Raw genomic sequence first — 25645 nt, 5'->3', positions numbered from 1 at the left:
AAATGCTAGAAATGAAACATTTCAGTGAAGCTGTATTAGGCCTATCCAGCCTAAACTGAACATGTATTCACTCTCAGAAAAAAGGTGCAGCGCTACCCTAAGGTACAAAAGTGAAAAGGTACATATTTGTACCTTACTTGAAATTTGTACCTTTTACCTTACATAAATGGTAAATATTAGTACCTTAGAGGTACATATTAGTACTTTAAAAGCACATATTAGTACCTTTTCGCTTTTGTACCTTAGAGTACTGCCCCAGTGACAGCGCTATACCTTTTTCTCTGACCGTGTTTAAAGGCCAATAAAAGGTCCCGATTGCATGTTTAGTTCATCTAAAACAGGCCACTTTAAAGAGCCGTCTAGCTCTGCCTCATCATAATAGGTGTCATGGCAACTGAATCAGGCTGTCGCTATGGCAATCATCACAGGACTTCACAAGTAGAATGATGAAAGGAGAGAAACGATGGATAATATATGTGTGCACATTCACTCGTTTATAATTAAAGGATGTTGGCACCGAAACCCAACAGTGGCAGATAATGATAAACCAAACAACACTCAGTGTGTCTTATTGGCCAACACTCAAACCCTCACTCCTTGCACTAGTGGTTGAAGTTGCTCTCTTTCAGCCAGTGTCTCTGCAGGGCAGGTGAATACGAGCGACCGAGGGTCGTTGTTCTACAGCATTAAAAGCTTCACGTGCCCGACTGAAGTGGATGTTTATGATGCATGTTGAGCAGCTGTGGAGGTTTGTCAGCACTGCTAAGCATTTAGCGGGAGAAAGGGAGGGGTGATCCCTTTGTGCCCGGGCCTCCTGTAGTCTCCTCCACTGGAATTAATTAACCTCTTTCTGACAGAAGACACCCTTCCATCGCAGCCCGTGCCCTCAAACACACACACACACACACACACACATCAGGATAGACTGACCGACTGACTGACGGACGGACGGACGGATTGTACAAGATCAGACTTGGAATGGCAATAAAAGAGGTAAGGACAAATAAAACACAGTCATTGATTGGTTGCTGGAGATTCAGTTCAATTTGCGTCCAATTTGCTGTGTTTGCGTAAAAGATCAGGTTTTAGGGTGAACTTATGATGAAATGCAATCTAAAAAAAATCGGTGATATCTATTGTGTCAGTTGATTTTAGTTCATTGTCTTTCCACTTTTAACTATGGAATAAATGTATGGTGACACAAAAAATACTTCTATTTATTGACTTGCTTGCATCGTCACAAAACATAAATTATATTACATTATATTAAATTACACTTTATATGTAACTATATATATATATATGTGTGTGTGTATATATATATATAATTATAAAATCACTACTGTAAAAAGGTTGCTGCCTTAAATTTTTATGTACAATCAACTTGGATGTTTAAGTCATTTCAACTTAAATTACATTAAATGAGTTGAATCTTGTGTTACTTGTTAAAAAGTTAAAGCAGTGTAAAAACGTATGTTGTCAACTTATGGATCATATAATTTTTTACTGTGTATAAATTTGAATTGATGACTTTTTTATTTTTTATTTCTTTATTTTCTGTCTTTATTTAATTAGTGTCTCATTTTATTCAGTAGTTTTCTATAGTGTATGTTTATTTAAAACAGTTTGCTGTCTCTGTGCATGGACGTTTTAATCATGTAAATTACTGTAAAAAAAATAAAATAAATTAGCTATTTAAAAAATGATTTACTGGTTATTGATTCATCACAGGTTTAACGTCAGTTATTTGCTTTATTTTCGCTGTTTGATTCACACCAGGAGCTGAGGAGCCGTCAGTTTTGGCAGGGGATTCTGGCAGAGCTTCTTGGTTCCCTGATCTTTGTATCTGCTGTGTTGGGCTCTTTAGTGCCGGGGCCGGACGGGGCCTCCCCGGGGCCCATCTACCCCGCACTGGCTGCCGGTATGGCAACTGTGGTTCTGGGATATTGCTTTGGTGAAATCAGTGGGGCTCAGGTAATTAACTGATTTATTTATTTATTTGTTAACTCAACTGGAAGATCGTGGTGTTAACAATGGCATGTCATGTGCTTCTCAGAAATCATAATACCCTATAATAATACCATAAAGTCAGCTTGAAGCAGAAGTTTCGATAGTCTTTTCTTCCCTATTGTGACATATCTAAGTGAAACGGCTTCTGGAACAAGAACAAATGTAGGGCGGGACTTGCGTACGGCCGTCTGCCGCAAGCTAGTTATTTTAGTCAATAAAGTTTTAAATATGGATATTTTTCTTACACGAACGCATCGCTTCACTTCAGCAGGCCTTTATTAACCCGCCACAGCCATGTGGAGCACTTTAATCATGGATGGATGCGCTTTGATGGACTTCCAAAAAAATATACCCATTCACTCCCATTATAAAGCTTGGAAGAGCCTGGACATTTTTTAATATAACTCTGTGATTGTATGCGTCTGCAAGAAGAATGTCATATACACCTAGGTTGGCTTCAGGGTGAGTAAATCATGGGCTAATTTTCATTTTTGGGTGAACTATCCCTTTAAGACGCTCAATGTGGTTTAAGTAAGTGATACTGAAGCCCCAAAATTTAGTACACAACTTATTAATAAAACATACCTTGTACAGACAAGCAGAAAACGCGCAAGGTTTCACATCGAATGTTTCCTCGTTATAAAGAAAACACTTAATGTAATACATTAAGACAGTAGGCTAACATTAAAAGACCAAACTTGGCAAGATAGGCCTACCTTGTTAATAGAAAATCAAGGTTTTGTATTTACAACTATGTCTCTATTTGTACAAAATGCTGCACATTTCAGGTAATTCTGGATTTTGCACACACAAGTTGTAAAGTATTAGTTTAAATGTAGTTACGCACATTTGTTTTTTCAAATAGATGGATAAATGTGCACACATTAATAACTAGCTACAGGCCTATTAATTTGTAGTTGTTTGTGTGTGGGTTGTGAAATGCTTGAAAACCGCGGACAGAAAGTCTCAAAATCCAAATGAGATTGACTCAGAAAAGACGTCAATGAATGCACACATCACCTGATCCACACATGCACATCTCCTTTGTTGCATGTGCAAATTATGATACACTAATACAAAATAAAGCATTTGTATTCACAAAAATGTCTCTATTTGTACAAATTGCTACACATTCATTTAATTCTGAATTCTGCGCACGCAATTTGAAAGGCATTTGGTTGTGTATAGTAAAACATATCTGCAACATTTATCAAGTTCATGGATAATTGTGCATGCATGTGTTAATTATTTTGAGACTAAATTCATCCCATAGTAGGCTTTGGTAAGAGCAAGTAAAATAATCTGTGGGATGGGTGATTTAAGTGTAAGTAAGAGTGTCCTGTTGTTTTTAGGTCAATCCTGCAGTGACTGTGGCGCTCTTGGCCACGCGTAAGGTGGATGTGTTCAGGGCGCTGGTGTATCTGGTGGCCCAGTGTTTGGGGGGGATCCTCGCCACGGGCCTCATGTACCTGTCGCTGCCCCTGAAGTCCACCGCACAGAACTACATCAACAAGGTGCAGAGGCTTTCACCAAATATAGGACATGTTCAGACCCACATACTGAACCTGTTGGTCCTGAAACAACATTCACATCCACTAGTCAGACTTTATTGTTAGGCTTTTATTTTTCAACCTGAAATCTCCCACTGATTTTAGGGCTTGTTAACTCTATAAAGCCTACCGTTTCATATTTGATACATGTGTTTCTAAGGCCTCTAGATGATCAACATGATCACAACTTCTTGTACACAAACTACTATAACTTATGTTGTCTGGTTTATAGTTTATTCTTTGTTAGAAAGTAAAAGGCCTTTTAGTATAATTGTAAAAAGCCCCCTTCAGGTCGTGATACATACATATTTTACAGCTGTGAAATGTTATGACTGATTTTAAGTAAACATAAGAATACATTTTATATTGTTATTAATATTTCAAGACAAACACTTACTGGAATGAAGCAACTTCGGTTACCTTGATTATTCAAACATCACTCTTTAGAAAACATATGTTAACATTGATCAAATATTGATCCATCAGGCTTTTGAGGAACGTTTATTTGTTCATCTCTTGATCATCATTGTATTGCATTATGTGTTTATACCTCCACAGTAAAAACTACAGAGCTTTGATCATAAAACTAAAATTATTATATATATATGCAGTTTATGTAAGTATCTTCTATTCTGTTAAAAAGATCTCATTGATTTACATTACAAGCTATCAGAATTTCATCTCTCTTTTTTGTCCATATAAATATCAGCAACTGCAGCAAATTGAATATTTCTGCGAATTTTGGGCCTCTGAATAATATTAAGGTGTTTTTTTCGTCCTCAAGTATGAGCTTCATATTCTCACTTACCTTAGACCTTAGTCCTGCTCATGCTGTCTAGCATATAAGACATGGAGAGCTCTCCACTGGTCACAATCAGATGTACGGTCCTTGGCTTCCACCCAGCTGATGCCGAGTCGCTTCAAGTCATCTTTGAACGCGGACCTCCAGTTGGTCTTGAGTTGTCCACGTCCAAGCTTGGCATCTAGAGGTTCCCAATACATGGCGTGCCTTGTAATCCGGTGCCGGTCCATTCGCAGAACATGGCCGGCCAATCATAGTCTCCGTTCGGCGATGATGATGCTCAGTCTGTGCATTTTACTCCGTCGGAGGACTTCCACCTTGGTGATGTGGTCTAGATAGCTAATTCCAAGGATACATCATAGACACCTCTGATGAAATACGTCAACCTTACGGGTGACGGCCACTGTGACCTTCCACGTCTCGCTGCCGTAGGTGACAGTAGGCAGGACGATGGTTGTGTACAGACGTAGTTTGATGGTCAGGCTGATGGTACTCGATGTCCAGATGGGCCGCAGGCGGTAGAACACTGCCGATGCCTTGCCAATGCGACAGATCACATCCACCTCCGAGTCACCGTCATTTTTAATTAGGCTCCCAAGGTAAGTGAACTGGGTGACATCTTCCAGCTGCTGCTGCCCTAGATGGATTGGGATCATGGCCGGTCTTGGTAGCAAATGGACCTGCATGACCTCGGTCTTCTTTCCGCAGATCTTCAACCCAACTTTGCCCAATTCCCTGTCCAAAGAGGAGGTCATACGTCCAAGGGATTTCCTCGTCTCCGCGAGCAGTGCACTATCATCAGCAAAATCCAGGTCGGTCAGGTGTGATTGGTCAGTCCATGGGATCCCATAACCGGGCCCGTCCATTGCCTTCACCATGACAAAGTCGACCACGATCAAGAAGAGGAATGGCGATAGAATGCATCCTTGCCGGACGCCGGTCACGATATTAAAGAAGTCGGTGGTCCCAGTTTCGGTCTTGATCGCGCAACTGGAGTTCAAATAAAGGTTCTTGAAAATGGCGATGAATCGTGGCGGGGCGCCATACAGGTGAAGAATATGCCACAGCGAATCCCGATGGACACTATTATCAAAGGCCTTCTTGAAGTCGATAAAATTGATGGAAAGGGACCGCTTGAACTTGACGGACTGCTCAATGATATTACGGAGAGTGAATATCTGTTAACTGCACGACCGTCCTCCTCGAAATCCAGCCTGGTTGTCACGCAGGCGTCGCAGCATGAGACTGCAAAGGACTTTGCCAGGCACTAAGAGCAAGGTGATGCCTCTCCAGTTCCCACAGTCAGATGGGTTCCCCTTCTTCGGCAGATTAACAATGACGCCCTTTCGCCAATCATTAGGGACAGTCTCAGACTGCAAACAGCTGATGCACGCCTCATCCAGCTTTTGGGCGATCACTGGCCCGCTGTACTTCAAAAGCTCTGGGGATATCTCGTCCAGTCCAGCAGCTTTACTCCTCTTGAGCGCTTTAATTGCTGCATTGACCTCTATAGTGGTGATATCGCCGATGTTGACCTCGAGTTCAGGCTGCCCTGGCTCACTGTCGAAATCGTAGGTGGATGTTGGTTCTGACTGGTTCAGGGTTTCTTGGAAGTGCTCGATCAAATGGGCGTCCTGCTCTTCTTTGCTTAGAAGTAGTTTCCCGTGTTTATCTTTGGTTGGAATGCTTGAGCTACTTTGAGCTCCAGTCAGCTCAAGCACGATGCGATACAGGGTCTTGGTATCGTTCCTATCGGCAGCTTCCTGAGCTTCGATGCCTTTGTTCTCCAGCAATTTCTTCTTATCGGCTCTGCAGCTCCTCTTGACCTCTCGGTCCAATTCAGCGTATCGCCGTGCTGCGATGTTCAGCTGATCTTCCGTGCGGGCCTGCTTGTGTCGCTTCTTCGCCTCCTTTCACTCATCGATGATAGCCCATGTCCGGTCCTGAATGCACCGCTCCTTATGCCTCCCACTCCTTCAGCCGACAATTGCCTGCGCAGCCTCTGTGACCACCTGCTTGAAGCTGCCCCATTGATCTTCGATATCGTCCAGATCCTGCAACGGCTGGAACCGGTTCTGAATGCGGAGCGTGTATCCGGTGACGACTTGGGGATCCTTGAACTTCTCCACTGCAAATGGGCGTATGGGTTGCTGACGTTTCTGCGGCTTGAGCTTCAACTGGAGGGTCCCTCGCAGCAGAAAATGGTCAGATCCAACATCTGCTGCTCGGTACGCACGCACGTCTTGCAACGCCGATCTCCATAGCCGGTTGATGCAGATGTAGTCGATCTCATTAAATAAGCGACCTCCAGGTCTTCTTGTGAATGGCCTTGTGTTGAAAGATGGTGTTGCCGATGAAGAGGCCATTAAGGCTGCAAAAAAGACGGAATTGCTCACCGTTGTCATCGGTCTCGTCGGCGGATGAAAAGGGACCAACAATCTACTCAAAGCCTCTTCAATCTCCTCCCCGTAAGGCGTTTAAATCTCCAATTAGTAGCTTGAGATCATGGCTGGTGTTGAAAGTGTCTTGCAGCTGCTCGAAGAAGGCGTCCTTCTCAACATCCGTTGCGGCTTCAGTGGGGGCGTACACTTGCACGATGGTGGTCTTAACGTGCGCTGAGTGGAATCGAGCGGTGATGATGCGGTCACTGACGGGCTTCCATCCAATCATGGCCGCAGCAGCCCGCTTGCCAAGGATAAGTCCAATGTCGTGTTTGTCTTCGTGACCCGTGTAGATAACCACCTTGCCGTCGCTGACCATGCCGTCACTACCGCTCCAACGCATCTCACTGATGCCCAAGACGTCCAACTTGTAGTTGTCGAACTCCCGCAATCGCTGGGCCAGTCGTCCAGAACGCAATAGGGTCCGGACGTTCCAAGTGCCTATTCGGGTGATGTTTCTGGTGGAGAAGATCGAAATCCGCATCAGACACTGGACACCGTTTCCGGTTTGATCCGTCATCGTCATCATAAAATCCGAGTTCCCGCGTCGGTCATTCTTACGGAATGTTTCTTCTCTCGTTAGCGGTTAAGGATTTTTACGGAGGACGGGTTGCTAGCCCAACGCCCCAACCCATTCGGGAAGCCAGAGCCACCGTTCGCCGAGCGCCAAGAGCCCTCGTTGCCCAGCCGACGCCACATTTAACAGATTCATACTACAGGCCTCCCTTACAAAACACAAGTATACATCAAGTTAATTTTATTAAGTATACTTAAGAAAAGTTCATGTTTATTTTTAAGTATACTAATCAATGTACTAGAAGTATACTTTGTAAGCGTACTGTTTCAAAACAATTAAAATTGACCCATTTTTTTGTGTATAAAAGAATACTTTTAAGTATACTTTGAGTGTAACAGTAGTAAACTTTGAGTACACAACTAGTTTACAACTACATTGTTTGTTTGTACTGCAACTATACTTCAAGTGAACATATAGATATAGTTTACTAGTTAAACACTTGTAGCACATTTCTTTAGTATATGAAAAATATAGAAAAAAATATACAATTTGAAATAAATCAATATTTTTAAACAATGTAAGTTTAGTACAGTATGTAAAGTCCACAAAAAAAAAAGCTGCCTTATTTTTAAGTACAATCAACTTGGATGTTTAAGTCATTTCAACTTAAATCACATTAAACTGACTTAAAAATGAGTTAAATCTTGTTTAACTCATAAAAAAGTTGACAACTGCTTAACTTATTTTGATGAGTTAAAGCCATGTAAAACATGTGTTGTCATAACTTATTGATCATATATTTTTTTTACAGTGTATATGAAAAAGTATTTAATAGGCAACTCAATCAAAAGAGTAAACTCCTACAAGCCAAGTATACTTAGAATACTTAATTATACTAATTATATCTTGATCAAACGATATAGGCCAAATATACTTTTCTGTCAGTATAGTACACTTACATTTCATTTTAAGTATATTTCTGAGAAGTACATAAAAAGTAGACTGAAAGTACATTATTTTTAGTTTAAAAGAAGTATACTAATAGCACACTTGAATAAACTTCTTTTTTCTAAGGGCTGTGTTTAGAAATGTGCTGTTTAAAGATGTTTTGCACTTACTTTCTAATCCATAGAGAATCAACATGACACTCAATGTTACAAAACAAAACTAAAACTTCCATCTCATTTCCTTCTCGCTCAGGTCCCAGTGGACATGAACGCAGGTCAAGCTCTCGTGATGGAGATGCTTGCCACGTTTGTCCTGGGCTTCACCGTATTTTCTGTGGAAGATCAACGCAGGAGAGAAATAAACGAACCTGGAAACTTAGCCATTGGGTTTGCTGTAACCACTGCAATCTTTATTGCTGTAAGAAATTAATACTTTTATTCTGCAAGGATGCATTAAATTGATAAAAATTCACAGTAAAGACATTTATAATGTTACAAAAGATCTATATTTCAAATAAATGCTGTTCTTTTGAACTTTCTATTCATCATAGAAAGAATAAATAATAAAAATAAGATAAAAAGTATCACAGTTTCACACAAAAATACTGTTTTCAAAATTGATAAAAATAATAAATGTTTCTTGAGCATCATATTAGAATGATTATAGGATCACAGGAATAAATTACATTTTATATTCCAAAAGAAAATTCAAATTTCAAAATTAAATCTTTTTTCACAATATTGCTGTTTTTACTGTATATTTGATCAATTAAATGCAGCTTTGATGAGCAGAAGAGACTTCTTTCAAAAACATAAAAAATTACCGACCCCAATCTTTTGAACGGTAGTGTATGTACATCCCTTATGACTTAAACATGGTGAACTACCAGTCAAACTACATGAACCTATTGAACCAACTGAATCTACTGTCCATTTGACAGCTATTTTTAATGATTATTTTTATGAATAATGATCCCATTGTGCTGTCCTCCCTCTGCATGTATTATTGTAAATACACATAATAATAATAATTTTTAAATGCACGTGTGTGGATTTCAGGGGAGGTTTTCTGGTGCCAGCTTGAATCCGGCTCGCTCCCTTGGTCCCGCTATAATACTTGGATATTGGGAACACCACTGGGTAAGTTAAACAGCTATTTCAAGCATCTCTGTTGACTAGTTAGTACTAATGAATACAAACGGAAATTACACAGTTCCACAATTATCATCTAGAAAACTTTTTCCTACAAAAAAAGTTGCTTTTGGAGCAAGTATTTGTCTCCCACATACTTCTATAGACGTGTCCCCTGCTGTTGTTCACTTCTGCAGTCCAAACCCTGAAAAATCTCTTAAATTGCATTGCTAGAACACAAATAGGGAGATGAATATAGGTTATTTTATGTTTTTACCACTTTAAAAATAAAGCTTCCTCTTGTGTTCAGGTCTACTGGATCGGGCCAATATTAGGTGCAGTCCTGGCTGGACTATCCCACGAGTTTATTTTCGCCCCCAGTGCGTCCAGACAGAAGCTGGTGGCTTGTTTGACCTGTAAGGACATTGAGATCGTGGAGACGGCCAGCGTGTCTCGATCGTCCCTGTCCACCGTCACACAGAGCGCCATGAGAAACAAGCAAAGCAACAAACTGGAGCACAGCTAAGCTCAGATTCAACTGACCAGATTCAGATTCAGTTTTTTTATATTTTGTCAAAGTCACAAACAACCAATCGCTAGGTGTTATTCGTGAAACATGACCAGAACAAATTTTGTGTCATTTCTTCATAACCATTCTTACCTAAATTGCACCACGCAAGTTATTGAGAACAGATTTAAGAATCATTTACACAGACGTTTGTCCTGCTCGTGTTTCACAAATGAGGACGATCAAGTGGAAAATGTTACCACATATTTCCTTAAAAACCTGTAAATATTGAATGAAAATATTTTCATAGAATATTCTATTGTGGATCAGAAGCTGTACTGCCTACTGTCTTAAGTAGTCTATGAAAAATGAAAACTGTTTGTACAAAACCCGCAGCTTGAACATGGATAGTTATAAAAGTGCCAAACATTTGCCTGTGTGGCTTGAGCTTGCATTTTTGCTTCAATAATATTCAATATGGTAACACTTTATTTTTTTGCTCCCCAACAGACATTCTACTGACTATCTCTGCAATTACATGTCAACTTATTCTACTAACCCTATCAGTCTACTAATGCTCTAATGAGAGTTAGTTGACATGTAGTTGACAAGTTACTTATAGTTAGTCTAAAGTGGACCATTGAAATAAAGTGTAGACCATAAATACTTTTTTTCAAAATCCACCGTTAACCAAATAACGACAGAATTTCAGTGTGAATTTCATTTTATCGCTATTATGTCAGTGTGTTTGTTGATATTGTGTCATTATATCTTTAGTGGCAATAAATATAATTGTGTTCTCAAGATTTACTTTGTTTATCACTTGGAGCATAAGTTGAATTTCAGATTTATGAATAATGGGATTCTTAAACTCTTACTGTACTTGATATCAAACTGTAATTTATAAACTATTTAAACTAGAACTATAATACATTTCCTGGCATGACACAAAAAGCATTTGTTTTCTCGCATAGATTTGCTCTGCTACAAATTACTCTGATCCACATTTCAACTTGTACTTGTAGCATAATTTAATAAACGCTAATATTGTTTCTCTGTGTTCTTACAGAAAGCATGTTGAACACTTCCACATTATATACATTTACTTACACACACACACACACACACACACACACACACACACACACACACACACACACACACACACACACACACACACACACACACACAGAGGTAGTGTGTTGTGTTCCACACTTGCACTTGAGTATACATGCATACATCATACATAGCAGCTATTAATAACACACACATGCACATAAACAATGAAGAACATCCACACAGTGCCAGCCAGCATTTTGTTTTGTTCAGCATGCATGTGTATGAGTGTGTGTGTGTGTAAGTGAGGGAGTAAAACAGATGAGATCAGCGATCCTAATTCACCATGAGCTCTTCTAACAGAGGGATTTTCCAGGGCTTTATCCGGCTACGAAGCCCCCCCGCCCCTCCAAAACCGATCTGCTCCTCACACAATACAAACCTCTGTATAATCACTTCTGCCCTGAACAAACCAGAACCACCAGCATCATTCAACCATATCTCCATAAACTGCACTGCACTGATGTTTTTAAAGAAAATTATTTTAATAAGTTTATCTATACCATTGTGTTTACAGTTGGTGGCATCACAAAAAGTTGGATTTTATATACACAGACAGATAGATAGATAGATAGAACAATTGGTGGATGGATGGATAGATAGAACCATGGATAGATAGATATAAATATAGATGGATGGATGGACAGATTGGACGGATGGATATATGGATAGATAGACAGACAGATAGATAGATAGATAGATAGATAGATAGATAGATAGATAGATAGATAGATAGATAGATAGATAGATAGATAGATAGATAGATAGATAGATAGATAGATAGATAGATGAATAGATAGATAGATAGATAGATAGATAGATAGATAGATAGATAGATAGATAGATAGATAGATAGATAGATAGATAGATAGATGAATAGATGGATGATAGATAGATGGATGGATGGATGGATGGATGGATAGAATGATCGGTGGATAGATAGAAAGACAGAACAATGGACAGACATACAGATAAATGGATGGATATATAGAATATAGATATATATAGATGGATAGATAGAAATATAGATGAATGGATGGATGGATGAATGATAGAAACAGATGGATGGATGGATAGAACAATGGACGACAGACAGATAGATAGATAGATAGATAGATAGATAGATAGATAGATAGATAGATAGATAGATAGATAGATAGATAGATAGATAGATGGATGGATGGATGGATGGATGGATGGATGGATGGATGGATGGACAGACGGACGGACGGATGGACGGATTAGATAGATAGATAGATAGATGAATAGATGGATGGATAGATGGATAGATGGATGGTTGGATGGATGGATAGAATGATCGGTGGATAGATAGATAGAAAGACAGAACAATGGACAGACATACAGATAAATGGATGGATATATAGAATGATGGATAGATAGAAATATAGATGAATTGATGGATGGATGAATGATAGATAGAAACAGATGGATGGATGTATAGAACAATCGGTGGATAGATAGATAGAAAGATAGAAAAATGGACAGACAGATGGATGGATGGATATATAGAAATATAGATGGATGGATGGATGGATAGAATGGATGGACAGGCAGACAGACAGATAGTTAGACGGACGGATTGGACGGATGGATATATGGATAGATGAATCTACAAGTGTCCTGGGAAAACAATGTTGCTCTTTTTACGTGACCATCAAGATTAAGTTTTAAAGAGTTTTCACTCCCGATCAGCGATCACTGGAGGTCAGGCGTGAGCGACAGATAAAGGGTGTTTTCACATGCTAGCTTCATGCTCTGAGGAACAATGTGTTTCCTGTGCTCAGGGGTTTCAGTGCACGTCTCTGAACACGGCTGGCTCATGTCTCTCCGCACAGGGCCTCTCTTGAGCCGCGCGGATGGAGGCACATTGTGCGTGTGCGGATGCGTGACATTATTACGACGATGTGCCTTGTGTGTGTGTGTGTTTTCTGCCTATGTGTGAGTTCAAGTCAGCACTAACTCACCTGTTAAACCTATGGCAATAAATTAAATTTTTGATTAAAAAAATCCACAACCCTTTCCTGATGTTAGAGATCTTAGCCATGTTATAAGCTTACAGAATTTCATGATCTCAAAGTGTGCCTCACTAAAATCTTATTGGTGGATCAGCTTTGTACTTTAGAGCCCCACAGAGATACACATCCCCTTTACTTTGAGCCCGATGTTCCTGTCTTAATCTCACTCTGATTGAGTTTAATGGAGAGCGCAGTGAGTGAAGGGTGCTTGATATGGGATGCCCCCTTTAGCTTCTGCCTCCCGGGGGGGATTATGTCGTCACACCGGGCCCCGGGGCCATTATAAATGCCCCCATGGCCCCTTTGTGGTCCGTCAGACCAGCTCTACTTGGTGTGGGCAGGATATGCTCCGTAACCTCTTCTGTGTCGCTCAACTAGAATTAGCCCTGTAGATTTAGCCTTTAGCATCGATGTTCAGGTCTTTCTGACAAAACCCTCCAAATTTTCATCACGCACACACACACACAACCACACACACCTCATGTTTCTTTAGCAGTCTGGGTGTTGTGCAGGCGAAGAGAAACAACACCGGCGGAGGCGACCCGTGCGCGGCTACATGTGTGACCGTTTACTCGCGGCTTCCCACACAGCCTTAGCTAACGGCTAGATCTATTAGGTGGACGCTCATCACTATTTTTGCCATCATTTCCCTTTTTCATTTATTTATTTATTTACGGCAGCTTCAGCTCAACTAGCTAAAAAGTCACACAGGATTTAACTTTTTGTTTACTTGTTAACAAGGACAATTCCATTTTTTTTAAATATTTTTTTTAAGACACTTCCAAAGCCAGTTTTGCTAATTCAAAAAAAGCTTGGGTTTTCGTTGTAGTTGGATCTCTTCAGTCACGATGTGGGAGTTCCGCTCTATGATGTTCTGGCGGGCGGTGTTTGCCGAGTTTTTCGGCACCATGTTCTTCGTGTTCTTTGGGATGGGCGCAGCGCTGCGCTGGACCTCGGGGCCGTACCACGTCTTCCACACTGCCCTCTGCTTCGGTTTCGCTGCTGCCACACTCATCCAATCCATCGGACACATCAGCGGAGGACACATCAATCCGGCCGTCACCTTCGCCTACTTAGTGGGCTCTCAGATGTCCCTGTTCAGAGCTTTCTTCTACATGTGTGCCCAGTGCCTGGGGGCCATGGCAGGGGCCGCGGCCCTCTACGGAGTCACGCCCAACAACATGAGAGGCACACTGGCAATGAACACGGTAAGAGGGACTCCAAGAACAAGAATTATATTGGATTTATTTATATTTATATTTAATTTTAGTCTTGATAAAAAAATCTGAATTTTTTTATTTTTTATTATATTATTTTTTATAAATGCACATTTTTATGTTTTATTTTTTACAAGAGTCTAAAAGAGCATTTTTTAAATGATACTTACTGTATATAGCACATACTTACAGGCCCTTACAGAAAGAGGTATCTATGTTGTGGTCTTTTAAACCTTCATCCATATTTTTCCGTGTACAGCTGCAGCCTGGGATCAGTCTGGGAATGGGAACCACGGTGGAGGTGTTTCTCACCATGCAGTTGGTGATCTGCGTCTTTGCCGTCACAGACGAGAGACGGAACGGGCGTCTGGGTTCTGCCGCTCTGTCCATTGGCTTCTCTGTTACCATGGGCCACCTGATGGGGGTGAGCAAGACTATATTAGAATATTAGAACTCTTTTTTTATGTTTGAGTTTTTTTACTGTGCAGTACACTGAAAATGTCCCATGTTATTTGTGTTTGAATCAGATGTACTACACCGGCGCTGGTATGAACCCAGCCAGGTCTTTCGGCCCTGCTGTTCTCATGAGGAATTTCATCAACCACTGGGTAAGAAGAAAACCACGACCCATAAAATACTGAAACTGCCCCGTACTACAGGTCACGAAAATACTTAGAAAGATTAGTTAGAAACATATAAATAGATAGACAGATATAGACATAGAGATTGATAGAAAGACACAGACAGACAGATGAATAGATAGACAGATAGATAGATAGATAGATAGATAGATAGATAGATAGATAGATAGATAGATAGATAGATAAAGACAGACAGATAGAAAGATACACAAACAGAAAGATTGATAGAAAGACACAGACAGACAGAAAGATAGATAGACAGATGAATAGATAGAAAGATAGATAGATAGACAAACAGACAGATAGATAGATATAAAGATACAGACTGAAAGATTGATAGAAAGACAGACAGACAGATGAATAGATAGATAGACAGATAGATAGATAGATAGATAGATAGATAGATAGATAGATAGATAGATAGATAGATAGATAGATAGATAGATAGATAGATAGACAGACAGACAGACAGACAGACAGACAGACAGACAGACAGATGATAGATAGATAGATAGATAGATAGACAGACAGACAGACAGACAGACAGACAGACAGACAGACAGACAGACAGACAGACAGACAGATAGATAGATAGATAGATAGATAGATAGATAGATAGATAGATAGATAGATAGATAGAGAGACAGACAGACAGACAGATGAAAACAGAAAGATGGATGGATAGAAAGACAAACATACATTCATACATACATACCGACAGACAAACAGATAGAAAGATAGAGAGATAGATAGATAGATAGAGATAGATAGATAGATAGATAGAATACAGACAGATAGACAGACAGACAGACAGATAGATATATAGAAAGATAGACAGATAGATAGATAGATAGATAGATAGATAGATAGATAGATAGATAGATAGATAGATAGACAGACAGATAGATAGATAGATAGATAGATAGATAGATAGATAGATAGATAGATAGATAGATGGATAGAAAGACATACATACATTCATACATACCGACAGACAGATAGATAGAAAGATAGATAGAATGATAGAACTATAGATAGATGGACAAGATCATTTAGTGACCTCTTCCTTCCTCTTGTCTTCTGTCAGGTGTACTGGGTGGGGCCCATGATTGGTGGTGCTATGGGGGCCATCCTGTACGACTACATGCTGTTCCCCCGCATGAGGGGCCTCTCTGAGCGGCTAGCCACTCTCAAGGGCAGCCGGCCCCCCGAGGCCGAGAACCAGACGGATGGTCGCGGGGAGCCCATCGAGCTCAAGACACAAACCCTATAAACCTGCTGAAAACCTGGGGACCGAAGTCTGGCTCTACCTCACTGGACCATCTCACCGCCCCGAGCAACAGCCAAACACACCTGTTAAAACGATATTGAAATAAAACCCCACACAGAGCGTTGCATATCTACATTAACGTAGAGTCCTCTGTGTAATATTATAGGTGTGTTGCTAGTATCAGTGCAGGGCAGAGGGCGGAGCTGAGGCAGGGGTTCAGGTGGATGTGGGTGGGGCTTATGGTGTGGGAGGGGCTAGAGCAGTTTATTTAGACATGCTTTTCACTTTTCATCTGACTTCACTTTTCACAATTCATTTTCAATTTTGTTTACTACAACACCAATAATTTTGGATGTATGCAACTTAACCAGGGTTTCACATTTTTTTCCACAAGTTTTTTTTTTAATTTCCGTGAGAGTTCATGTGGGTGTGCAAGTGAGTGCAACTGTGTGGGTATTTTTGTGTGTGTGTGTGTGTGTGTGTGTGTGTGAGTGTGAGGCAGAACATGCACAGGTATGTAGGCTACATGTGTTTAGCTTGTGCATGACCAAGTGTTTGTGTGTCTGTCAACTGAGCATTTATTTTGGGTTTTTATCATTACAGCTCGCTCATGTCTGTACCATGCTCATGTTTTTTTTTCTTATTATTTTTACGGGACTCTATGACACCCCAAACTGTATTGTTTGCAATGATATTCCATTCCTTTTTAACTTTCACACAAACCACCCGTGGACTGAGCTTTTTTAATGACACCAGTCCTTGCCACCAGTCTTTGCAATTACTTCAAGTTTACAGTGTCTGTTGCCTTTCATTAAATCTTGTTTGAGGATAACATCCATGACTGGGTAAAAAAACCAAAAACAATATGAATCATATTTGAATGCAAATAAATACATGAAAAAGAAAAGGGTCTTTGTATATATCACATGCACACATGCAGTGGTTTGCTCATTAATTATGCATGAATGAATATTAACACTAGATGGCGCTGTACAACAGTTTTTTATGGTCTAACCCTAGCTCAAAATATTCAGCTGCGATTAGAGATTTATGATGGTGGGGTTTAATGAGAAATAATGACATTTAGAAAAATGGCCAGTATTTGTATTTGCTTTCAGTAGAACAGAATTTAATGAAGTGGTAGGAGAGTTATTACTCAGGACACAACACACCCACACACCCATTCAATTAATTTAGTCTTTATGCTTTTAAAATGGTCTCTTTCCTCCAGAAAAAAACAGATCAGCAAAATGTATGACTATCTTGCACTACAAATTCTTGTCCAATTAAATGGTATAGGCCTAAATGTCCCTCCCTTATGCTTGCCATCGACTAAAAGTTTATCAAGTGAAAGAAATTACATTATGTCCAATAGGTTTAATATTGTACAGTAAACAATTATTTATCAAGTGAAAGAAATTACATTATGTCCAATTTGTTTAATATTATAAAGTAAACAATTATATACATTTTTAAATTAATGTTGTTTGTGTGTAGCCTACATAGACAGTATATAGCCTACTATAACCACTTTATTTTTAACAGAGGGCGCGGCCATTTGTAAATAGGCTATAACGTACGTGTCTGGTTTCCGGTGTTATCAGCTTCCAGTTATTTTTAGTTGTACAAAACGGTAATGCTGTTTGATATCGCAAACTGGTATTTCTTACCATATTATTTTAATGTATTGTCGTTATAACCCCAATGATTTGTAGCGCAAAATTAATTGTCCAGAAATCTCGCAAATTCACAGAAAACTGCTTAGGGCAAGCTCACACTGCTGGACTGTAAGATTACCTGAATTGCTTTGGTGCTCTGCTCACTCTACACTACAAGGTTTCTTATCATAGCAGCGGACAACACAACGCTGACGAGGTGCACAAACTAAAGGCGGGCATACACTGTGCGATTTTCGTCCGATTTTGAGCCGAATTCTGACTCGTGCGACTCTTTTTCGGGTCGGGCCGATTTTCAGCTTTGTCGTGCGTCGTTTGTCGTGCAGTGTTCGTGCAGTGTACAGGGGGAAAAGAGAGGCCTCTCACCTCTCACGACCGGCAATCGGATGGTCGGATGAATTTCTGGCATGTTAGAAATTTTGGTCGCTCCTCGTGACTATATCGCACAGTTGAAGCAGAGCTACGAACCGATTGCCCTAAACTCAGTGTTTTTTCCCTCACTCTTCATCTGCAGCAAAAAAAAAACAAAACAAAAAACGAAAAAAGGGAGATCTTAAAGTTCTGTAGTTCAAAGCTACAAATTACTGTTGCTTACCTCCAGTTCGTGTTGCAAAATGGATTAACCATTACCCACTTCTTCCAAGCCACCTGCGATGTAGGCTACACTTTGCCTCTTTTATTGTTAAAAAATGTTTTGGAAATAAAGCTGTTTTTAATTTTCATTGATGAATTATTGCAGTGTTCGGACATATTATAGACTGTTAATAATTAATTATATGTATATAATTCATTGTAATCGACCTAAATGTTTTAGACAATTTTTAATGCGGAGAAGTAAGCTTCAATGTAATATTTTATTATCCTCACAGCGCGTTGGTTATGCGGTGATGCGCTATGAAATTGTTGCGTGGCAATTTAATTATAGTAGCCTATCACTTTAATAGCCTATAGGCCTTCCCTAATAATAATAATAATAATAATAATAATAATAATACAATAATACTAGCCTACTAATAATTTAATATATAAATTGGAAATGCTAAATCTTCTTGATATTGATAGCTGATGCTTGTTTTGACAATATCTCTGGATAGGCTACATGATATCTTCCATAGGCGCAACCCGGCACGAGGATTTATCGCGCTGATTCGCGCATATTTCACACGTATAGTGTGAGCACATAAATCCTGAGCTTTGGCTTTACATCGCATGCGATCTACTCGTTCAGTGTGAGTAGGTTCCTTGCTGAAATCAAACAGACATCGCACAGTGTATGCCCGCCTTAAAAGACATTTGGGGTGCTTCTCATTTTGTATATGCGCATCCTCGTTTCCTTTACAGTGTGTTTCCTCGCTCATGACCCCTCGGGAAGCTTCCTCGTAATTGCCTCCTCGCGGTGCAATTAAAGAACTGATTAACATTTACAGTCGCTGACCTGGTGTCATACTTAAAGGGATGGTTCACCCAAAAAGAAAATTCTGTCATACATTTTCTCACCCTCAAGTTGTTCCAAACCTGTATGAGTTTCTTTCTTATGAACACGAACACAAAAGAAGATTTTAAAGAATGCCGGTAACCAAACAGTTGATGGACCCCATTGACTTCCATAGTAGGCCTATTTTTTTCTCCATTCTATGTGGTTCATCAAATGTCCTTTATGCATCAAAATATTTTGTGTTCCATAGAATAACTAAATTATTTTGTATTCTTGGACATCTGTCTGCAACAGCAAAATCCAGCCAAAAGTCATGTATTGTGAAGTTGTCTTTACTTCTACGTTGCAAAATAAGGTGGATTAACTGATAGTTGATGGAGACCCGATTTCTCACGACATCTCAATCAGCTGCTCCAGGGCTGTGTTTAACTCCACAGACATACACTTGCAAACTTCCCTAAGCACTTCCCCTCGGGGGAATCTCCGCCGCCATTTTGAAGTGTGTTCAACTTCGTCTAATGTGGGCGGAAGTTTATTTGGACAGACTCTCAACCCCTTGATTTTGAGATTGAGGCTGCGTTCCAGTCCAAAATTGTCATGCCCTTCACTCGCTAACTTCCCTCCGTCTCGTTCACTCGGATGTACGTCATTGATTACGTTGCACGAGTGCCCACTACTGGTGGAAACTGCAGTGGGCTGAATTGGAACGTCCTAAGCCCTTGATCACTTGGAATCAGCTATGGAGTTGATTTATTATTTAAATTATTTTTCCTTTAAGAATTTGTTTAATGCAGCATCCAAATGTTTATAGGTGTGTTTGGGTTGTTTTAAATTAAAAAAATAATTAATATATCATAGAGTTGTCTGTTGTGGTGGTGATTAGACGAGATATGTGACGTCACAATCGTATTGCATTGTGGGACATATAGGTGCCTGAAGTGTACATTTGAAGTAGACTCGCTCCCTCGGTCAAAATCGAGGGAATGAGGGTCTGTCCATATAAACTTCCCTCATTCACTTCACGAAGTGGAACGCACTTCAAAATGGCGGCAGGGATTCCCCCAGGGGAAGTGCTTAGGGAAGTTCACAAGTGCGTGTCTAAAAGTGGACTGGAACGCAGCCTTAGTCCAAAATTGTCATACCCTTCACTCGCTAACTTCCCTTCGTCTCGCTCGGATGTACGTCATTGCTTACTTTGCATGAGTGCCCACGACTGGCGGAACCTTAGCAATAGGCTGAATTGGAACGTGCTAAGCCCTTGATCACAATCAACAATGGGGTTGATTTATTATTTATTTTTTCCCCTTATGAAATTGTTTAATGTAGCATTCAATATATAGGTGTGTTTGAGTTGTTTAATTTTTTTTTTTTTAATAATTAATATATTATAGGGTTGTTTGTGGTGGGGTAAATTAAACGCAATATGCGTTGACGTCACAATCGTGTTGCATTGTGGTATATGGAGCTGCCTGAAGTGTACATATGAAGTAGACTCTTTGACTCTCAGAGACTCTTGACTCTGTCAAAATCGAGGGAGCGAGGGTCTGTCCATATAAACTTCCTTCGTCCACTTCACAAAGTGCAACACACTTCAAAATGGCGGCAGGGATTCCCCCGAGGGGAAGTGCTTAGGGAAGTTCACAAGTGCATGTCTAAAAGTGGACTGGAAAGCAGCCTGAGTCTACTCAATATACAGTTAATTAGACATTTAATCTTAAAGTACTTGTAGATACCTTAAGCTGACTGTTATAGTTTATTGTATTGTTATAATTTTCAATTGTGTAATTTTTTTAATATTTTCTCCAACTGCCCAAGCATAGGCCTGTAGGCCTATAAAATGGTGTGTAAAACAAAATTCATAAGGACAAAAAACTGTAGACTATAAATCAGCTTCATTGTTGATTCCAGTGATCAAGGGCTCCATTTAACCATTGCAAGGGTTCTGCCAGAAGTGGGCACTCGTGCAACGTAAGCAATAACGCACATCTGAGTGAACGAGACAGAGGAAAGTTAGCGAGGGAAGTGTCACGTGTTGAGTGTGTTTTGATTCATGTTTGTATTTCTGTTCTAGTGTTTTGCTGTCAGTGTGTTAATTAGTTCAGTCTTCCCCCATCCCCTGCCTGTTTGTATCCATGGTTACTGATAGAGTTAGTTCTGTTTAGGTGTGCGTGTGTCTACTTCATTTACCCTCTATTGTTTGCTGTGTATTTAAGCCCTGTGTTTAGTCCTGTTCAGTTGTATGTCGTCATTGGTATTCAATGGTTGTTCTGTTCATGTTTTGTTATTTCTGAGAAACCTGAGTATTTCTGTTAGTTTAATTTTGTTTTCAATAAAGACTGCTGCACTTAGATCCAGTTTCATCTCTGCTGCAACCAGCCCATGACAGAACGACAGACCATTTACAGATAGATCTAACAGCAGTGAGAAAAATTCCCGCTCCAAGGATTACAGCATTGCCAAATCCAGTGGTCACAATGCTTCCAGTGAGTGATCTTCCCGAGTCCATTCCTGAGTGTGAAATTCCCGAGTCTGTTCCAGTGAGAGAAATTCCAGATTCTGTTCCGGTTTGTATCCATGGTTACTGATATAGTTAGTTCTGTTCAGGGGCCGTTTCAATAAGGAGGTTCAAACATCTTAGAGTTAAAACTTGAACTCTGAGTTGATTAAGCCCAATTTATACTTCTGCGTCATTTTCATTTATATGTCAGACTCTACGTAAGTATAATTCTTAATCACTGTTATATTATCAGGTGAAAATTGACAGAACGGTAAGTTATTGAACTAATACTCATCCCACAGTCAAAAAAATAAATAAGAACGTGGCAGCAACTTTAACTATAAAAATTAACAACAAAAAAAAATCAGTTAAATCTTTAAGCATAAAAGGCTGTACGCTACATGACTTAACAAACATTTGACATATTAAATAAATATCAATCAGTGTGCAGCAGCTTCTGCCACATAGTCTAATGCTCTTTTCACATAATTAAATGTTCTCTAATCCAACCTGTTCCATTTATTAATTAGGAACCTACTCAGCCAACAGCAAGAAGGCAGAGGCTCGCAAAATGGGGGGATGAAGAGGAGACGGCCACAATACCAATTATTGGAAGAATATGAAAATCCAACTGCAAAAGGAATAACTGTTGCTTTTTTATTGTAGGAAATAAAGATGACCAAATAAATTGTGAATAATTTGTGTTTATTTGACAGCTGTGGTGGTGGTTACAGCATATATCTCTACCCGTCCAACTGGCATCCTTCAATTCCATTCAGTAATCGGCTTCATTTTCAGAAGGAGCGGTGATGGGAAAATATCTGTCATCACAGTGCATCAAACCACATTGGAAATCCTAATTATTGGGTTACTTCCAGAGGTTGCAGCAAGATGTTATCAAGTGAATGTCATTTATCAGATTATCCTCATTTAAACTGATTTCTTCACCACTGACCTGCAATCTGAATCTCCTTTTTGCTGGCTCTCACGGGTTTGTGTCCAGGAAACAACACAAAAATTCTCAGAAGGAGCGTGAGAGCGAGGCACACTTTCCTTCCCGCTCTGCATACAGTGGCCTTACTAATGTGCTCTGCATCCCCACCCCGATGTTATATAGAAAAATGTGCAATGAATGAATGTACTGCACTGCAAAAATGCTTACTTAGCATTTTTGTCTTCTTGTTTCCTGTCAAAATATCTTAAGATTCTTAAATCAAAATGCATTTTCCACATAAGAAAAATTACATTTTGTGTATTCAGTCTTTCCTGGGGAAAAAAATAATTTAAGTGCATTTTTCTTATTTTGCTAATTATCTGCCAGTGGGGTAAGATAAATACCCCAGATAAATAATCTTGTTTCTGTTTGCATTAAGATTATTTTTGTAGCATGAATGAATAAATTAAGTATTTAAACACCGTTCATGGTTTAAAAAGGGGGAGGATGAGGAGACTTAAAGAAACTCTGGGTTTACCTAAGAAAACCTGCTCCTGACCAGGTTAGGTTCACAGAGTAAGTTACCATGGTAAGTTACCTCTCTTTCAGAAACGGGCTTGACTTACCCTGCTTTCTCAGGTTTGGCATACCTCCCATTCTGAAACAGTTTCCCTCATTTCAGGGTCAACATACTCTGAGTTTTCACTTAACCTCCTTTCTGAAACGGGCCCGTTCAATTGTCTATCGCTGTTGCTATTTACTGGTTCATGTTTTGGTATTTCAGAGAAACCTGAGTGTTTCTGTTAGTTTGATTTTGTTTTCAATAAAGACTGCTGCACTTAGATCCAGTTTCATCTCTGCTGCAACCAGCCTGTGACAGTAGGGTAGGAAATTTCTTTTCTTTTCTACTGGTTGAATCTCTCTTCACATCCTGATAGCAATCAATGATAAAAGTGGTCTAAATATTAAAGCATGTACAAATATCTTCTGTGGAAGTTTCAGAATCATAAAGTGTTCGTTCGGTCCGAATGTCCTACCTGCCTGTCAACATGTATTTCCACACCTGCAGACATCACACGCCATCATCGCATCGAGTAAAGCGATGCAGAGTTGTAGACACACAGTCACAGAGCGCCGCAAACAAACAGCAGCCGCCTTTTCCCTTCTGAACCAAAACAATGAGCTTATGCTGCGTTCACGTCAAGTCGTAACCATAATTACGAGATGGCAACCATGACGTTCTTCCCAGAGCTGCCCATGTCCTCAGACTCGGATTTATGCTTTTCTAGCATGATTAAGCACGTTGCTAACACGATTTAACATATTGCTAACATGATTTAGCACGTTGCTAGCATGATGTAGCATGTTAGCATGATTTACCATGTTGTTAGCAATATTTAACACATTGCAAACATGTTGCTAGCAAGGTTTACAATGTTGCTAGCATGACACTCCTATTTTCGACTTTTTACTTTTTTTTTTTACCCAATTTCCAAATGTAGAACTGTCTGACAGTTACGACAAACCAAACTTTGTGGTGCATCTGCCAATTAATTTTTTATGTGTTCATCTGCGGTGTTGATCTTTCCAATATTGTGAATGCGCAGACATGTCATGGTAATCATCAGCAACAGCTGCTAAGTGAGTATTTAAGTATTTATAAATATGTTGTAGTGAAGCATTTGTTGCATCACATGGATCTTACGGTGCATGTAAGCTGCTTCACATCAGCGCACAATGCTTTCTCCTAGTGTACTTAGTATGCTTGCACGAGCATAAAATGTCACCATACACAAATACTTTTTAGACAGCAAGATAATTTTTGAGTATCACTGCAGTACATATCAAAATGAATACATTTGTTTGCTTTTTGATACATTTGATAGCTGTGAATGATCATTAACAATCTCTGTATCATATCATCGGACCGTGTGCCTTGCTGAGTAAAACTGTGTGCCACTTTCCCCTAATTCTGGAGCAGGTTTATTTAACGTAAACAAGATTATACTGCAGCTTTATACATGAGGCATCTGATCTAATGTAATGAAAAAAAACCTGCATTAATTTATATTTTGCTTGCAAAAAAACATTTAATCAGAATTCACTCTTACTTTTGGATGACCGTCAATACACTTTCTCCACCTAATGGTGTTGTTACAGCATAGCAAAAAACAGGTCTGTTCATTTACTCACCCTGGTGTTGTTCTAATACAGTATGCCATTCTTACTTTTTGGATGACAACAAGTCTAAACTAAAGCCTGAACTGTCATATGTCTAATTTGAACACTCATTTGCCTAAGTGAAGGTCATAAATGTGTTCATAATCAGCCAGTATTCATTTTTCCAACTTGACATGTAGGTGGTTCACAAAAGGAAGGCCTATTGTCCAGAAAAAGAAAGAAAAGAAAAAGAACATTGCACAATGCATACCGGTATATAAGCTTTTGGTCTGGTTGGAGGGCTGTTTGTGAAGACGTTTACAGGTGCTCATTTGGATTGAGGTCTGAGGCCTCATGCATAAAACTTCCTGTAGTTTCCATAGTGATAGTTTGCCTACTCACAAAAATATATAAAGCCCAAATGCCCTCCATTCCCTTCATTTGCATAGATTTGTTTGCATGTCCATGAACTCTTGGATTCGCTCCAGCTTTTCCGTTGAAGCAGCCATAAATGGATATTAAACTGGTTATTCATCGTAAGCACATGTACACCTCTGTGTTTCTCAATTAATTTGTATGAAGAAGAAAAAAGGAAGATCCAAAGAATAGAAACAAACTCAACTGACAAGTTGAAAAGAGTTGAGGAACAGATATAATAATAAAAGCATATGAATGAAAATGAATCATTAATAATGCATCTAAAAAGTGGAACAGTGAAGCCACCCGTACATAACCGTCAAAATAACCACATCAATGA

The 25645-nt window shown here is 39.6% G+C and overlaps 2 protein-coding genes across 2 annotated transcripts; both read left to right on the top strand.

Moving 5' to 3' along the window:
- The first annotated feature begins 968 nt into the window (after positions 1 to 968).
- On the top strand, positions 969 to 10936 carry LOC311072705 (aquaporin-4). Its single transcript, XM_084097892.1, has 6 exons — positions 969 to 993; positions 1780 to 1974; positions 3363 to 3524; positions 8521 to 8685; positions 9327 to 9407; positions 9709 to 10936. The coding sequence occupies exons 1-6, from the start codon at positions 979 to 981 to the stop codon at positions 9922 to 9924; spliced, it is 834 nt and encodes a 277-aa protein (XP_083954018.1). The 5' UTR covers positions 969 to 978; the 3' UTR covers positions 9925 to 10936.
- Positions 10937 to 13374: 2438 nt separating this feature from the next.
- mipb (major intrinsic protein of lens fiber b) lies at positions 13375 to 17110 on the top strand. Its single transcript, XM_084099129.1, has 4 exons — positions 13375 to 14266; positions 14535 to 14699; positions 14803 to 14883; positions 16004 to 17110. Exons 1-4 carry the CDS (start codon positions 13907 to 13909, stop codon positions 16187 to 16189), a joined length of 792 nt encoding a protein of 263 aa, XP_083955255.1. The 5' UTR covers positions 13375 to 13906; the 3' UTR covers positions 16190 to 17110.
- The last annotated feature ends 8535 nt before the right edge of the window (positions 17111 to 25645 follow it).

This window comes from Abramis brama, assembly GCF_963993115.1.
Source record: "Abramis brama genome assembly, chromosome: 22".
Taxonomy (NCBI): Eukaryota; Metazoa; Chordata; class Actinopteri; order Cypriniformes; family Leuciscidae; genus Abramis; species Abramis brama.
This window is presented reverse-complemented; position numbering and strand designations above follow the sequence as displayed.

Excerpts from the sequence above, each read along its gene's own strand:
- LOC311072705 (XM_084097892.1), top strand. Across the intron at positions 1,975-3,362 it reads GTGAAATCAGTGGGGCTCAG|GTCAATCCTGCAGTGACTGT; the intron begins GTAATTAACTGA and ends TGTTGTTTTTAG. Across the intron at positions 8,686-9,326 it reads CCACTGCAATCTTTATTGCT|GGGAGGTTTTCTGGTGCCAG; the intron begins GTAAGAAATTAA and ends TGTGGATTTCAG.
- mipb (XM_084099129.1), top strand. The coding sequence starts at position 13,907 with ATGTGGGAGTTCCGCTCTATGATGTTCTGGCGGGCGGTGTTTGCCGAG. Across the intron at positions 14,700-14,802 it reads CCATGGGCCACCTGATGGGG|ATGTACTACACCGGCGCTGG; the intron begins GTGAGCAAGACT and ends TGTTTGAATCAG. Across the intron at positions 14,884-16,003 it reads GGAATTTCATCAACCACTGG|GTGTACTGGGTGGGGCCCAT; the intron begins GTAAGAAGAAAA and ends GTCTTCTGTCAG.